This window comes from Xyrauchen texanus, chromosome 31, assembly GCF_025860055.1.
Source record: "Xyrauchen texanus isolate HMW12.3.18 chromosome 31, RBS_HiC_50CHRs, whole genome shotgun sequence".
Classification (NCBI taxonomy): domain Eukaryota; kingdom Metazoa; phylum Chordata; class Actinopteri; order Cypriniformes; family Catostomidae; genus Xyrauchen; species Xyrauchen texanus.
Genome location: NC_068306.1, coordinates 18414135 through 18431869, shown reverse-complemented (window position 1 = coordinate 18431869; position 17735 = coordinate 18414135). Strand labels below are relative to the sequence as shown.

General features: G+C 38.5%; 1 protein-coding gene across 1 annotated transcript in view; it reads right to left on the bottom strand.

The window, feature by feature from the left end:
• Positions 1–17735, bottom strand: part of plrdgb (PITP-less RdgB-like protein) — a 100703-nt gene that overhangs the window by 28837 nt on the left and 54131 nt on the right. The window contains exons 6-12 of the mRNA XM_052099827.1: positions 16634–16823; positions 12903–13025; positions 8995–9176; positions 7887–8029; positions 6903–7073; positions 4894–5082; positions 4584–4732 (exon numbers count right to left, since the gene is read on the bottom strand). Coding sequence (XP_051955787.1) covers positions 4584–4732; positions 4894–5082; positions 6903–7073; positions 7887–8029; positions 8995–9176; positions 12903–13025; positions 16634–16823 — 1147 coding nt within the window. The remainder of the gene's footprint in view (positions 1–4583; positions 4733–4893; positions 5083–6902; positions 7074–7886; positions 8030–8994; positions 9177–12902; positions 13026–16633; positions 16824–17735) is intronic.

Genomic DNA, 17735 nt, shown 5'->3' with positions numbered 1-17735 from the left:
TATGTGCCCTTGCGCCATGCCCATCTCGGGACTCGAGTCTGAAGCCAGTGCTGAAGCGGTCTCATATGCATCAACCCGAGTGGCGCGACCGCAGATTCCATATGCCAGAGAAGCCTCTGGAACTGTTTTAGAGGGCTCGAAGAAAGCGAGCTGAAGGGCGATGGCTGGGAGCGGCGCCCTGACCCGAAGTACGAACCGTCAAGCTGTGAGGACTGTGGGGAGGACGGAGGGTTACAGTTGTTACAGTTACAGCATGTCGGCTATCTGCGCATTGGCCTCAGGCTGCGCAGGCTGACTCGAAGGTGGCAGCTCAGTCGAGTCTTCTGCGTCAGACGCCTGAACGCTCTACAATGCAGCGGCGATGTTATCATCCAACTGATGAGGGAGAATGCGGGCTGGCCGTGATGTGAGCCACACTCACCTCGAGCCTGGACGGAAGAAACCGAGCCCACTGCCATCGCCAAATCACCTCCATAGCCAGCCGGGTCGTCCTCAATCCCATGGGTAGAAGGAGCGACGCGGGGGGTGGCTGAAGTGGCATTCACTTTGAGAAATGAAAGCCGCAACCGCAATGCTGCCATGGTCATATTCCTGCAGTGAGTACATGAACCATCGACAGACGCTGCCTCAGTGTGATCGCTACCTCAGTGTGATCGCTACCCAGGCACACAGGGCAGCGTGTATGACCGTCAGTTTCGTAGAGAGATATCGAACGCATCCAGGAACTACACAGAGGCGGAAGGGCATCTTTAAAAAGACGTGTTCTTTGAAGCGTTCAACGCCTGCTGTGAATTGCTCTTTTGTGAGTGAAAATAAACTCTTTTAGAGGGAAAATACTCTCTTTTAGAAGTATGCACTCTTTCAACAGAAGTGCTGTCGAAGAGCCCAGGGGCGTGGACTGCACCGAGTGCAGAGAAGGAGAAAGCCGCTGGTAACGCGCCGTAGACCCAACAGCCATACTCTGCTTATAGAGGTGAGTGGAACAGTAGTGAGATTCAGCTTGCTGCTGCACAACCGCTCTGACAGACGCACGTCCGCTTCCCTTTATGTCCGTATGTCCGACATGCGGTTTCTGTCAGCCAATTTCTCATTGCCTTTTCTCAAGTTCAGAGGTACGCAAGGCTCTCAAGAAAGACCCCTTGTGTCACTACATTCGACAAAACGTCGAGTGAGAGTGTTACGTGCTGCAGCGTATTTCGATTGTTTTCTTTTCTCCCATTCATCTTTACTGTCATGATTCTTAGGTTCAGTGAATGGTTATTCATCCTGTCAATCTTCATTAGTTTACGTGACAACCTCCCCTCAAGGAACCAATCCGGACTCTCCTTCTCTCTATAAAACATGGAAGTGACAACAAGGAAGGAGGCTTGTTTTTCTCTCTTTTGTCTTCGGACTTGTAATAGCTACTTTGATGTGTTAGCGAGACAATCATTTTTGTTACTTGGTTTATCTGTTGTAACATTGCTTCACTTAAATCGATTATTCAAAAACTAACTTTTTGGACCTTGAGAGTGGGGATAGGGTAGCATGTCACGTGATCTACACTACACTACGTAGGATTTGAGTTTGTCTGAACCCACCAGGTAAACAGCGGGTGCTATCCTCTGTATTTATGAAGTTTGTTTAGTTAGTGTAGTTTAAGTATTGTTTTCATATTTTTATTTTCTGCGTTAGCTTGAGACTTAAAGATAAAGATAGAAGTTTTGTTTTGTTGATTTCTTTGCTTTAGCACCGCTCATTGTCTTTTACTCCTTTGTCTGGTTTGTTGTTTTTTTGTCCTGCCATTTGTACATATTCTGTAAATAGATATTTGTTGTTTCACTATTTGCGCTGTAAATAAGATTGGGTGTATTGCTATGATTCGTTACAAATAATTATATTTAGCAGAAACCCATATCTGTCTCTGCCTGATTCATTCCATCACACAAGTTTTCGGTAACTTAGGATATAACAGAGAGACAGAAGGGGAACATAGTCTTACTGACCATTCTTAATTTAGGATGACAATCAGTTCTCTGCACAGTTAAACAAGCATCTAAACATCTTGCACCCCCATGCAACCCTCACCTGACAATAAAATTAAAAAGTCTCTTCTTCAGGAGGGCGCATACCGGCCGTAAAAGCAGAATCCTTCATTAATTGGACAGCTTGCAAAACTCAGGATGTTTAAAAAAAAAAAAAAGTGTTTGAATCTATTAATTTCAAGGATTGTACATGCCCCCTTGTGCATGTATTTTCTGCTTCAGAAGCGATTGGACAAAAATGTACACATTATTAATGATACTGAGAAAGTTTAATAGTCATTTAAATGAAACTAAAAAACATAGTATAAAGTTCAAATATTTTCAATGTGGTAAAATTGCCGAAATATTGGTTGGGACATTTCCAATCTTCTGAAAGTAGGTAGCTGCATGTCATATCCATGGTAACAGTAGAATGTTATTACTGGTCAAATCTGGCTCACTGTGGTAAATTCCTTAATGGTTTCCCTTAGCTAAGAGAAGAGTCTAAGGGATTATATGCAACACCCTCATGTAATTTCCTTACCTATGTGAAAATCACACTTCAAGTGTTATATTTAAGGGAAAAAATTGTGTATTATGCAACTGGACACATACCCTTAACTCAGTACTTAGTTGAAGCACCTTTGGCAGCGATTACAGTTTCAAGTGTTTGGGTATGATGCGACAGGCTTAGCACACCTGGATCGGGGGATTTTCTGCCATTTCCTTCAACCCTGACCAGTCCCCCAGTCCCCGCCACTGTAAAACACCCTCACAGCATGATGTTACCACCACCATGCTTCACCGTTGGGATGGTATTGTGCAGTTGATGAGCAGTTAAGGTTTGCCCTTAAATAACAATAATTTTTTACAACAGTAACCATAGCTTAACCATGGCATTTGTAGTAAAATCATTGTAACCACAGTATAAACATAGGTACTGTCATGGTTACAATATATAGTACAATCATGGTTACTATATAGAAACTACAGCATTGCTGTTATAAAACCATGGTTGATTGTATCAAAACCATGATTTCTACTCAGAAAACCATGGCAACAGCAGTCATGGTACTACAATATTACTATAGCAAAACCATGGTTATTTTTCATCAGGGTCCTTAACTAAAGAAAAATATTTTCTCTAATTACTAAATCAAAATTTTAACTTAATACCTGCACTAATATGCTACATGCATCAACATAAAGTGCACTTAAAATTCATCTCAATATATATTCAATATTCGGAAGCTATACATCATTAAATAAGGAATAACCTTGCTATTAAAATGCATACGAGAAGGGATGATGTGATAATGCTGCTCGAGTTTTTTTAATAATATGGGAAATCCCACATGAACACCCCAAGTGCTTTAGTTATTGTTTCTTGTCTGTCCGAATTAGCAATGAGTGCCTGCTTAAAAATGGAGAGTGTGTGCAGTTTTGACTCACCTGCGGCTCTTTCCCTGGGTAATGTCGGCATAAATGATTAATCATGTATCAATGTATTACTATGATGGCATCTTAATGCCATTAATCAGAGTGCATTATTGACGCTCGTGATAGATTACAGCCATGCGAGGAAACAGGAAGAACTTGCTTGCGTGGTTTAAATAAACCCTCACATGCATTATTGTCATATATTACCAGTATACAGCACTCGTGTCGAGTGGTGTATGCAAACAATGCCTGTTTTTTAAATGTCTTTTGACCATCGCTGTTGTAATTGACTGCAAAAAGAAAATGTTCCCAGAAAGGAGAAACACAGGGGGCTTCTCTATCAGCGTCTCATTTTCTCCACTTTTCAACTACATACAATGCGTGCAGAACTGTGATGTCATCAAGGTGACCTACATGAAACACAGGCGGAGCGTATCCATCTACAGATCCATTCAGGTGCAAACTGTGCCTGTCAGTTTGACGCTTTGTTTTCTTGACCAAAACTTATGCTCCAGATGCGTCATTGAACTTGAGGTGAACCAACCGCGGTGCCAATGCTTCCCAAACCGTTTTACTGAGAACCGTTACACCACTAACAAACACCTAGGACTGATGTGGTTATTTTCTATGAGTAAGCTAAAATATGCTGATCTGACAGCTTTTAGAGCCAGTCTGTAGCAAGAGACACTATCTTTCCATGCACCACGAAACACCTCTATTTTTGTACTCTTCAACTTGCGCTCCATTCACAAGAGCTAGATAAGACTGTATTTATATTGTCAGTGACTACATCAAGTTCTTCTGAACTTTTTGGCTCACTATGTATTTGAGACAAATCTGGAAGATTATTAGTGAAGCTATCTTTTATGGTTGAAAGAATAGTTCTACTTGATCGATAACGCAGCATAGATTGAGTGACCTTTGCTAAGTGCAGTGTACAAGAGACGAGGTAATGATCTGAGATGTCATCGCTCTGGGTTGTATAAGGGCTGTATTCTACTGTTTAAATAGATCACCATGGGTTCCCTCCAGATTTTTCTATAGGTTTTTATAATGGCAGTTATAACGTGAGTATAGTCATTTTTGGGTAAACTATCCATTTAAACGGGCATGAGCTTGGCATATGGAGTGTGCACTCACCTGTCTGAGAATAAAGGCGATGGCATCTGTGGACTCCCAGTATGAGGCATGGAACAGTTGAGGCAGAGCTATAGTGGGGAAGGTGGTGAGCACATCTGGACAGTACAGCACGTAATCTAACCGCTTTGACCCCCACCACCTACTACATACTGAGAGAGAAAGAAAGATATAGACGAGAAAAAATTATTGCAACATCATTTAAATTGCATTTAATGCCTGAAGCACATATAGGTAGCCTAAAAGCTGGTGACTTCCATACAGAAATTAATAAAAGATACACACATTGACATGCAGTGCTCTTTAGACTCACTGTGTGAGATAGTGCCAACAGGCTCGCTCGGGGTGGGTTCAGTCAGTTGGGTGTCAGTGCCAGAGAGAGAGGGGCAACAACGTATCACTCGTTCACTGACCCTGTGGGACGCATTTCCTGTGCAAGACTGCCCTGGGACTCCATCTGCAGAAACACAGCTGTCTGACAAGTGTCTGAGTACTGTGTCAGCTTTGCAGAGACATAAATAAATAAACACAAAAAAGGCAGACAGAAATTTACAGATTTGACAGAGCAAAGAATGCTGTTCAAGATTTCTGTTTGTTGTCACCAAGTAAATGGGTGTCTTATGAATAAAACCCAAACTGTTAAAGGAATAATTTTCCCAAAAATGAAAATTCTGTCAACACTTAAATCACCCTCGTAATGTTTATCATACAAAGTGACCGAATGCCTTGAGAAGACTTGGAATATGATGCATGAACTACTTTTATGACACTTTTGAAGCTTTTTTAAGCATTAAAGTAAATCACTGTCTGCCGCCACTTTATTGAATTAGACAACATACATTCATTAAATTATTTCATTTTTAGGTGAACTATTTCTTTAAAGGTGATCTCAGTAATGTAAATAATATAAATACATTTTCTTTATTGCAAACAATCAGTTTAAGAATTATAAAACAGTCTTTGTAAGGTTGTATAGCATTATAAGGATCTAAAATGTATAACAATGGTGTGAAAGGATTTAATTTGATTTCTCCCAAAAGCCAGCTGTCATGTCAGTGTGTTCCCTCTCTATCCTGGCAATCACTAACTGCGATACTTTTGGCCCTCTGTTCTTCTGGCTGTAACCTCTGTTCGGGACTAATTTGAGAGCATTTCTTGACACAGAGTGAGGCGGATTACACTGCAGAATAATTACGACCCAAGAAAGGTAAAAGGGAAAATACCACTTCAATTTATCAATGTGCCCATACTTAACATGGCTAAAAGGGCTTAACATGAAGGTAAAATATTCCAAATGTCAGTGTACAAGTCAATAACACAAGAACTCATATTTTAGAATTCTGAAACTTAAAGACTAAACTGCAGGTAAAGACTAATACATATTGTGAATATCCAAGACAGGCATTGTTAATGGCCAGCTTTAAATGCTTTTCACGGACGGTTATTTCCTAAAAAAGGTACTATTTCTTCCTGATTTAACCTTTAAAAACTACTTTTATTGGTGTAACTTAATATAGTCAGATTGATTCAGTCAATGTTTTTGCATAAAAACCGTTTTAAAAAGCAATATCAACAACTATAACTATCAAATATGATTAAAAAAAAAACAGAAATCTTCATAAAAGTTATATTTATTATCAATAATTGTAAACAATTCTTCTGCCAAGCAAAACAGTTCATTATCTTGGTTGTAGCAGTTATAAGTCTGTATTTATTGACATTTTTCAATGACTTGAATGCAGCTCATCCAATCAGAATTTATAAGAATGATCCATTTTATACAGTTATGTAGATGTTGCCACGTTTTTAGGTTACATGACAAAACATTTTTTACAGTGTAATTAAGTCCTGTGGATAAATTCGTATTATTGTTTTTCTTGACAGTGTTTCACAGTGCTATGTAAATACTAATATTCTTAGTTCAATTCCACAAATGACCTCGGATTAGACTAAAATATCGAAGTATTTAAACAAGGTTTTTGGATTAAACAATCTTACTGTTTACAACTGTGTTATCCAGATATCTCAGGGGAAATGCCAAAGACATGACTTTTTAAGATAGAAGGATACTGATTTAAAATGCAATATCCCTCACTGAATAGCCCATTTAATGTGTAATATATATTCATAAGGTATCTGCATAAGGCATAAGCCAATCATTTCAAGATTGTCCAGTCCAATCCATTAGAAAAGCAGATTATGCATGCATAATTGTACTTGAAGATGAAAAAAAACCTCTACCCAAAAAAGGATCAGGGCTGTTATGATGTCCTTATTTTAATTCACTGATAACAGTCGGTAAATCTCAAATAAGCCTCTTACCGATGAGAGTGGAGCGCCCATCACCCAGGGGGTGACGCTGGTAACGAGGGACAGGGAAGGGGGGCAGTTGGGTGAGAGCTGGGTGCAATAAGGGCTCCAGACGTGATGCGGAGGGGTCCGATGAGTAGAACAGATTAAAAATCTGAGAACAAGCTGGACGGAGCTGAGCCACTAATAGAAGGGGATGAGGGAAAAAGAGCAATTATCAGTTGTCAGGAAGCAACAAGCATGACATTTCTAAATATTACTATAAATAACATTTATGGGTTTTTTTCTTTAAAAGTTTTTTTTTATTATTCCATGTCTATTAAGTTTGTTCTATACACAAATATACTCCTAAAAGTTGACAAAATTGAGCACAGTAACACTTTACAGGGAGATTAAATTTGTAAACATTAGTTACAATTGTTCATTGTTAGTTCATGTTAGTTAATAGTACATTAACTAATGTTAACAAATTTAGGTTTTGATTTTAACTTTTGATTTTTGAATTTATTAGTAAACATTAACTTTAGAAGATTTAAAATGATTAAATATTAAAGATTAATAAATGCTGTAAAAGAACTGTTCATTGTTAGTTCATGTTAACTAATATTATTAACTAATGTTAACAAATGGAACCTTATTGTAAAGTGTTAACAGTTAACCTTTAGCTGATATACAGTATATATTTAATATTTACAGACTTTCTCTCATGGGGAAATGGACCAAATACATTGACGGCACGTTGCACTGCTTAAATTTTTGTTCTTTCAAATGCTCTCTAATGAGAATATCCCTCCCTCTAATACCACCTGCAGCTGACTAGGAAGTAGCAAATCAAGGTTCAGGGTTGTTGCTTATTGGCTATGTTACACTTTACACAAAAACTATTTGCCAATGGCTTAAGAAAAATTTACTTGTTTTGCCTTTGAAATAGGTTTTTGCCCCTCGAAATCGAAACATTTGAATCTGTGTGTCTTAGGGAGTGAAGGTGATTTGTACCCTCAACAGCAGGTAACACAGTTCTCCTCATAGCGAGCACCAGTCCCAGTGGGCAGCCCAGCAGAAAGCAGTCTGACACATCAAACTCAAAGCAGCCTGGATTGATAGCCTGCCTGGAGCTGCACTGATCGTCCTGAGATAGACTGCGAGGCAGCAGCATTGGAAAATGAGTTTCCTTCATTCATTATTAACTCTTTATGAATGATTAATCATTCAAAATCCACAATTAATGCTTTAATTTGATGCTGATATCATCAAAAAGGCCCTCAATGGCACATAGTGAAAGATTTATAAGACCTTAAAAACTGTGTGTGTGTGTGTGTGTGTGTGTGTGTGTGTGTGTGTGTGTGTGTGTGTGTGTGTGTGTGTGTGTGTGTGTGTGTGTGTGTGATGGAATTATTATTTTTGGGTGAACTATCCAACTGAATTTGCTGCCAAAACTGCTGCACTCATGAATAATGTTTTAATGCAGTGAATTATGTGCATTGTTATTATTTCAGACCTCAATTAATCTGTTCCTTGAACAACACAACTGAAAGAGTCATCAGCATTCAAAACATTCCCAGCATCCTTTGATATCTAGTTTGTTCCCATGTGATGTTATGTTATGATCTGCATAAAACTGCCTCAAATGTCAAATAATTTTTATCAGTGAGGCTAGAAAGGGGTGAAGAAGGTGGAGGTGATAAGTTGATTTGATTTACCATCCCTGCTAAAAAAATTACATAAACCAGTTTAAGATGAATTGCTGGTCTTAGCTGGTTTAAGGTGGTCTTTCAGTCTGGCCAAGCTGGTGCTCAGCTTGTTTAGTGCCAAACCAGCTAAAAAGTGCTCAAAACACCACTAAAACCATTCAACAGGTCAGCCAGACCAGGCTGGAAGACCAGCTAAGACCATAAAACAAGTTTAAGCTGGTTTAATCAGTTTCTTCATCAGAGCTTTAATGGCAAGAGGCAACAGCTCTAAAACCAACTAAAAGACCAGTCTGATTAGACAGGGAAACCAGCTAGGACGAGCCATTTTAATGACCTCCGAGCTGTAACTATAACATAAAATAAATACACATGCCAATAAAGCCATGATGGCCAACCATGAAGGAGTGTTTCACCTGCTAAGAAAGACCTCAGACTGACCACTGGCCACGTCTGCATCACATGAGTCAGTCTGCTTGCGGATGAGTGGATGACGGACTCCAGACAGCACGTCACTTGGTGTTGACACATCAATGTTGCTCTTACTCAGGCGCTTGCTGCCACGGAGAGTAGGGCTCAGACAGTTCATCAAATCTGGCTTGATATGATAATCAGAGACAATTGGTGTAAAAAGTTGAAAATGAATTAATTCAGAACTTTACATACACCTTAACCAAATACATTTAAACTCAGTTTTTCACAATTCCTGGCATTTAATCATAGAAAACATTCCCTGTCTTAGGTCAGTTAGGATCACTCCTTTATTTTAAGAATGTGAAATTTCAGAAAAATAGTAGAAAGAATGATTTATTTTATTTAGCTTTTATTTCTTTCATCACATTCCCAGTGGGTCAGAAGTTTACATACACTTAGTTAGTATTTTGTAGCATTGCCATTAAATTGTTTAACTTGGGTCCAAACGTTTTGGGTAGCCTTCCACAAGCATCTCACATTAAGTAGCTTCAATTTTGGCCCATTCCTCCAGAAAGAACTGGTGTAACTGAGTCAGGTTTGTAGGCCTCCTTGCTCGCACATGCTTTTACAGTTTTCTATCTGGGCTTTGTGATGGCCACTCAAAAACCTTGACTTTGTTGTCCTTAAGCCATTTTGCCACAACTTTGGAAGTATGCTTGGGGTCAATATCCATTTAGAAGACCCATTTGCATCCGAGCTTTAACATTCTGGCTGATGTCTTGAGATATTGCTTCAATACATCCACATAATATTCCTTCCTCATGATGCCATCTATTTTGTGAAGTGCACCAGTCCCTCCTGCAGCAAAGCACTCCCACAACATGATGCTGCCACCCCCATGCTTTATGGTTGGGATGGTGTTCTTCGGCTTGCAAGCCTCACCCTTTTTCCTCCAAACATAACGATGGTCATTATGGCCATATTAAACAGTTAAATTTTTGTTTCATTAGACCAGAGGACATTTCTCCAAAAGTAAAATCTTTGTCCCCATGTGCACTTGAAAACTGTAATCTGGCTTTTTTATGGCTTTGGAGCAGTGGCTTCTTCCTTGCTGAGCAGCCTTTCAGTTTATGCCGATATAGGACTCGTTTTCCGGTGGATATAAATACTTGTCTATCCGTTTCCTCCAGCATCTTCACAAGGTCCTTTGCTGTTGTTGTGGAATTGATTTGCACTTTTCGCACCAAACTACGTTCAACTAGGATACAGAATACATCCCCTTTCTGAGCGGTATGATGTCTGCGTGTTCCCATGATGTTTATACTTGCATAATATTGTTTGTACAAATGAACATGGTACCTTCAGGCATTTTGAAATTCAGAGTTCTTAGCTGATTTCTTTTGATTTTCCCATGATGTCAAGCAAAGAGGCACTGAGTTTAAAGGTAGGCCTTAAAATACATTCACAGGTACACCTCCAATTCAGTGCACCTCCTATCAGAAACTAATTGGCTAATTGTCTAAAGGCTTGACATAATCTTCACCGGGGAGGGAAAATGGCTAATTGGACCCAATTTGGAAATTTTCACTTAGGGGTGTACTCACTTTTATTGCCAGCGGTTTAGACATTAATTGCTGTGTGTTGAGTTATTTTGAGGAGACAGCAAATTTACACTGTTATACAAGCTGTACACTCACTACTTTTCATTGCAGCAAAGTGTCATTTCTTCAGTGTTGTCACATGAAAAGTTATAATCAAATATTGACAAAAATGTGATGGGGTGTACTCACTTTTGTGACCATGTTCATCTGTACAAACAACACAAGTATAAACACCATGGGACCATGAAGCCATCATACCACTCAGGAAGGAGATGTCTCCTAGGATGTCTCCTAGAGATGAATGTAGTTTGGTGCGAAAAGTGCAAATTAATGCCAAAACAACAGCAAAGGTCCTTGTGAAGATGCTTAAGGAAACAGGCAGACATGTATCCATATCCACAGTAGAACAAGTCCTATATCGGCATAAACTGAAAGGCTGCTCAGCAAGGAAGAAGCCACTTCTCCAAAGCCATAAAAAAGCCAGATTACAGTTTTCAAGTGCACATGGGGACAAAGATTTTACTTTTTTGGAAAAATTTCCTCTGGACCCCTTTAGGCCCAGGGCACCATACAAGCTAGAACCGCCACTGCTCTTAGCGAAGAACAAAGAAGAACCTCTCTCTGAGTATCACCTTTAGACTATCAAGGTCCAAAAAGTGCAAAAAAAGCTCCATTTGATTTACCATAAAAGTTGTCTAAATGACTTGTTTGCTATATTGCAACTCTTCTGAAGACATCAAGACGAGATTATTGTAATGCATTACTGGGAGAATGTCATCCAGGTTTAATAAATAAACTTCAGTTGGTTTAAAATGCAGCAGCTAGAGCGCTGATAAGAACCAAGAAATATGATCATATCAGCCCCATTTTATTGTTGTTACATTGGCTGCCTGTTAAGTTTCATATTAATTTTAAAATTCTGTTAATTATTTACAAAGCTTTGAATAGTTTAGCTCCAAAGTACTTAAGTGACATTCTTTCACACTATAATCCATCACGTTCACTACAATCGCAAAACTCCGGCCTCTTAACAATACAGAGAATATCAAAATCATAAAAGGAGGGAGATCATTTACTTATTTGGTTGCTAAACTACAGAATAGTCTTCCTAGCAGTGTTTGGGACTCAGACACACTCGCTTAGTTTAAGTCTGATAATGACCAACTGCAGCCTGTGCCAGCCCGACTTCACTTCATTCTACTACAACGGACTTCACCAAAATTAAAATGCCCTTTACTGATTGACGCCTGTATCATCTTGGTCAAAGAATGGACTACACTCTCTTAAAAATTTAATAAACAGACCATAAATGAACTGCCAACAAAAGCCTTCATCAGCCAAATATCATAGGACAATGTATCTACGTGCATTTCCACAGTTAATTTGGGATGACAAACTTATAGTTCATACAAAATCATTTTATTTAAACACTGACCCCAAACACTTGACTTGTTCTACACATAAATAACTAATAACATTCCTTATTATTCTTATAAATATTCCTTATACAATTCTGTCATATCTTGGCATTTGTTTGTGCATTTTATAAGCAGCAAACCACAAAATATGACCTTGCTCTTGCACCCCTACAGAGTCAAGCAGGGCCACCAAACACAAAGTAATTAATAACTCGTAAATTAGATTGTGTTGGGGGTGTGAAGCCATTAACAGTCATAAGCCTCAAATAATGGTCAATAGCCAAATAATGGTCAATAGCCACATCTCTGACTGGCCGACTGATGCAATACATCCAGCTCTCTAATGGCTTGTTTGCTCGAGTTCCTCTGTTCTTGAGGCATCTGCTCATCAGCAGATGTGCCATGTGATGTCCTTTTAATGTACGCTGGCACTGCACAGGTGACTAAGCTTTTATTAAACCATCAGCACAGATAATGCAGAAAGACAGGGCCACAGGGAATTAATGCAAATAGAGTTGCAAAAAGCAGACACTGTATAAAAGGGAAACAATTCAGAAGAAGTGTTTAATAAAATACATTTTAAGCCAACCCATGTATTTTATTGCAGCTTAAAATGAGTTGCCACTTAGATCCAGACATGTCATTATGGGAACTAGAAACCCTAAAAAAATAAAAAGGAAGTCGAGCAGACAATTGAGAAGACAACATTTTAGAAATGAGAAGGGTGGAGAGAGATTTGAAGGACAGATATGGAGCAAAGATGTGAAGGATTCACATGAAGTCTAGACATGGATTTATGTGTGATAAGGACACAATTACAGTCAGATCCAAACGTAAAAGTGAAAGGCAAGAGTTCAGGCTGACATTATGTGAGTATATGTTCATCTGCACCTTGAGACTCTCTGTACTGTTGTTCTTGATGCCGCCCTCAGGGCTTCTGTGTTGCTTGTCACCACTGAAACACAAGGCGTCAAAACAGAGTACACCGCCAACACAGTCTGCCACCAGACACACCTGAATAACAGCAATACAGAATGTGTGTCAATAAATATTATTCACATTTAAATATTATGTCTTGCCCAGTATATAAAGAGCTGTGCTCTTTTCAAAGACTTTGATGACATATTTCCACCTTGATTTAGTTGGGTACGTCTAACTTTCTACGTTATATAATGCTGGCATTAATTAAAGGGCACCTATTATGGAATTTTGAAAATTACCTTTCATGTAGTGTGTAACATAGATTTAAGTGAACAAAAACATCCTGCAAACTTTTATATATGAAAGTTCACCATAAAAAAAGTTTTTGTCTCTCAAAAGTAGGAGTCGACTCTGAGTCAATGTAATGAATCGGTTTTCCAATGAGTCATTTTCCTTTTCGTTGTGACGTCAAGACGAAAAATTATCAAGCTTCTAGGTCTCCAATGTCAATTTTTTTGAAATATGTGAAATGTTTGTCGATGTTATTTGAGTTGTCATAAATAATAGAGCAATGACTTGTAGTAATGCAGTGCTTTACCAATATGTTTATGCGTTGGGCTAACGCAAACAATAACTGATTGGGTGTTTACCACCGAACTTTGGGCTATAATCGCTAACATAAATCAACTCAAATTCCTTCTCTGATTTTGATTTTTTTACTACAAAGCGGTGATGGGCGTTCCGTTTCCGACAATCTCTGCACAGAGTATACGAATCACAACTGACTGGGTCATCTGACCAATCACCGCAGATTAGCGTCACGCAAAGGAGGGGTTTGGAAAAATGAGTCGTTGAACGAATCATTTGGGAGTCGGTGAGCAAATCAGGTAAACATAAATGCATATTATAAGACAACAAAAGTGTTTTTTGTCATTGCATGCATGTAAAACTGTTGTTGGGGACTCCCAAAACAATATTAGGAACATTTTAAATGCCATAATAGGTGCCCTTTAAAATGTAATCAACATGCTGCGATGGGATTTCAATTTCAGCTGCTGAGGGAGTGGCAGTAAATATGGCCAAGTTCTCTCTTTTGACTGGAGTAATCTTTTCTATTTTTGAATGTCATGGGAACATTATAGTGGGTTCTTTAGCTGTTGAAGCAAATGGGAATGCAAAAATTATATTTGCTATCATCTCCCATTTACCTCTATAGAGTGATATTTCTCTGTGTAGAGACTGTCCTGGTCCTATTTAACTCCAAATCAATAGTAAAAAAATATCAAATTTTATTTTGCTTAATGAAAATTAAGCTTACATTTAGGACGGAAAAAAAAATCTAAATTTTAGTTCGATTGTAACTTGATTTTTAGGACACTTAAGCACATTTTACCCCTGAATTCTCATTACCATAACAGGTCCAGACACTTAAATGTTTTACTATTCCCATTGTTTTCAAGTATGATACTCATTACCGTAGCACAGTCACATTTTACTCTTGTTTTTGTTTTGCTTTTTGTTTTTTAAAGATGCTGTTTATTACAATAATTTTCTCAGCAAAAATGAAAGGCAATGTCAAGGGAGTACTACTATGATAATACTGTAAATACTTTAAACAATGTACATTGTGGGGGCCTGGGTAGCTCAGCGAGTATTGATGCTGACTACCACCCCTGGAGTCACGAGTTCTAATCAAGGCTGTGCTGAGTGAGTCCAGCCAGGTCTCCTAAGCAAACAAATTGGCCCGGTTCCAAGGGAGGGTAGTGTATCGCAGCACAAAGGCACAGATGACTGGTTAACCCAGATGCGGGAGCTTTATTGAACACACAGATTAGAAAGCAAGCAGTAATGTGGGGAGATGAACTTAGCTTGTTGAGAACGGAGTTGGAGATCACAGGAAGATTACACAGAGAGTGAGCGCTGAGTATAGAAGGAAGACGAAAGAGTCTTGGAAGGTCTAGGACTTGGGAATCGATGGAGAGAGTATAAGCTTCTTGTTGGTGTTAGCCGAGCAAGTGAGTCTTTGATTTCCTTGCAGAGACTTGACAAGGATGAAGTGGCAGGTTGAGTACTTATAGGGGTGAGTTGATGAGAGATGGGAACAGGTGTGGGTAATTAATACTCAGGGGAGAGAGAGCGGAGTATGGAGTGAGAGAGGGAGTGTGGATGTGACAGGTAAAGTCACATGGGGAAACCTCCTAGTGGTTGCGATTAGTGGTTCTCGCTCTCAAAGGGGCGCGTGGTAAATTGTGCGTGTATTGTGGAGAGTAGCATGAGCCTCCACATGTGGAGTCTCCGTGGTGTCGTGCACAACAAGCCACGTGATTAAATGCACGGATTGACTCTCTCAGAAGCGGAGGCAATAGAGAATTGTCCTCCGCCACCCGGATTGTGGTGAGTAAACGCGCCACCATGAGAACCTACTAAGTAGTGGGAATTGGGCATTCCAAATTGGGAGAAAAGTACAAATAAAAAAATTATAATGTACAATGCAGTATCTTAATATCATAATGTCCATCTTCATGAAAATTATTCTTGAAAATATTGTCACAATGTTAAAATCTTAATGGCCCTACAAAGGCATAATTTTCTACATGCAAAATGTGAATTTATTTATTTATTTTAATTGTATATTATATTTTGTAGTAACATAGGACCAGGACATTTTCTTGACAGGTTTCATGAGAATCATCTTATAGTGATTCTATAGTTGAGTTCTGCAACCAAACCCGGAAATGAGTCAACAGATATTTTAAAATTAAATGTGCTTTTGTTGAATTGCCACTATCTCAACAATGTTTGAGATGTGACTGCATGTCCTACTTTATTATATGACAAAATTAAACATAGGCTACTTCAAATGCATGCTAATAAGTGTAGTTTTTTAGCTAAATTCCTATTATAGGAAAACTTTGCAACCTGGTCTCATAGTGAAAACGTGACTCTATATAACTTTTTGCAAAACTTGTTATACGTGTCTAAAGGTATAATTCCCTGCAGTTTCCATATGAAATGAACACTAGAGGTGCTACAATAAATAAATACAATAAAAAGAAATTCACTCAAATCATGACTTGAATGGCTGATTATGACTTTATAAATACTTTATTTTTCTCTCTACGAACCTGCTTTTTTATGATATCCACACTTGTACAAAATCACATCTTTTGAGAAACAAAATATTGTAATGTTTTTATTACAGACTCACCAACATATACACACTTATTCATACACGTATAGCTTGCACGATAGCTCGTCTGATAAGAGTGTTGAACTTAAGGGTCTGTGGACCACGGTTCAAGACCAACCATGCACTCAATCTGGCACATGACATTACAGAGTCATAGCAATGGCACGAAATGATGTGATTGCTCTAAATAATTTGATTTTTAATTTTGCTTCTGCGTTTTTAAAACACTAATGGTTAAGTTTATGCATTGATAAGGTAAAGATGTATTTTTAACTTCTCATTAATATTTAAAAACATTATTGGTTAGCTCCTGTTAGATTTAGTGCATTTTATATTACCCATATTACCGTTTCAAAAATCTAGCCAAAATACCATTGGACACTATAAACACTGAGTTATGTTTGTTAAATGTGTCTGACTTTTCTTTGTGTAAAATTGACAAGCATCCTCAGGTAAGTTAAGTAGTTCCACTGGTTTACATATTATTGTCTCATTTGATCAGTGAGTATACCTGACCAGTGAAGCCCACACCCTCTGGGGACTGAAGGAAGTTTTGGTAAACCTGATTGGCCTGAGCAATGACTGTAGCCACAGCATTCAAGTAATGGGGGGCAGCAATGGCAAGGATGGGAAGAGCAGCCAGAGGCAAGTGATCCACACTGCTGGACAGACAGGTTTCATCATAGCTGTATGGATTTAAACTACAAGAAGACACAGGGGAAAACAATGTTATGAGGAAATTATTTTTGAAAAGCAAACCTCCCATCAGTATCTGTATATTCCCCTAGTAATATGGACACTCTCTTGTCTTGTGTATATGGACTCTTTTTGCTGATGTTGTCTTCAGTTTTCTGTTTCTGTAAAGTGCAACATGCAACTTCCTCTAGCACTGTTTATGGTGATTTTTGTCCTTACTAGAGAATGTCATCCTATAGTTACTATGAGTTGTTATATGGAAAATACACTGTCATGGAAAACCTGAAAATATCAGGGAATTTTAAAATAGGGAATTCCAGGCCTGGGAAAGTCATGGAGATGAGATAAATAGTTAAAATTCATGGAAAGTCATGGATATTTTTATAGTGAATATAACGTCTTTCAAATGCTGTTCTATTTTTCAGTGGCCAAATTTTGCCTTCGAGACCTTTAGTTGAAATATTCTTCTAAAAATATTTGTTTGTGTTCTGCATAAGAAATAAAGTCATACACATCTGGGATGACATGAGGGTGAGTAAATGATGAGAGCATTTTTCTTTTTGGGTGAACTATCCCTTAAACATACTAGATACATAGACTAATTTGTAAACAGGCTATCGGTTTATGGAACAAATTTAATTAAAGCATACATTTTGAGCATGCCAATCATCTCCCTTGAGTAATGAGGCTTAGTCCGTTTGTATTTAATGACCAAAATCATAGTAATGCTTATTTGGATGTTGCCTTCAGTTCAACAATGGAGCAAGGCAACTAAGAAAAAGTCAAAATGTCATCATGTAAAATTAATTGTGCTTTGACTGGTTATGTAGCCCTGTGTGCTCCTGCCCGAGTGTTTCAGGTAGAGGCAAAGTATTCTGACACATTTCAGCCTCTCTTTATGATTTTTTATGAGGAGA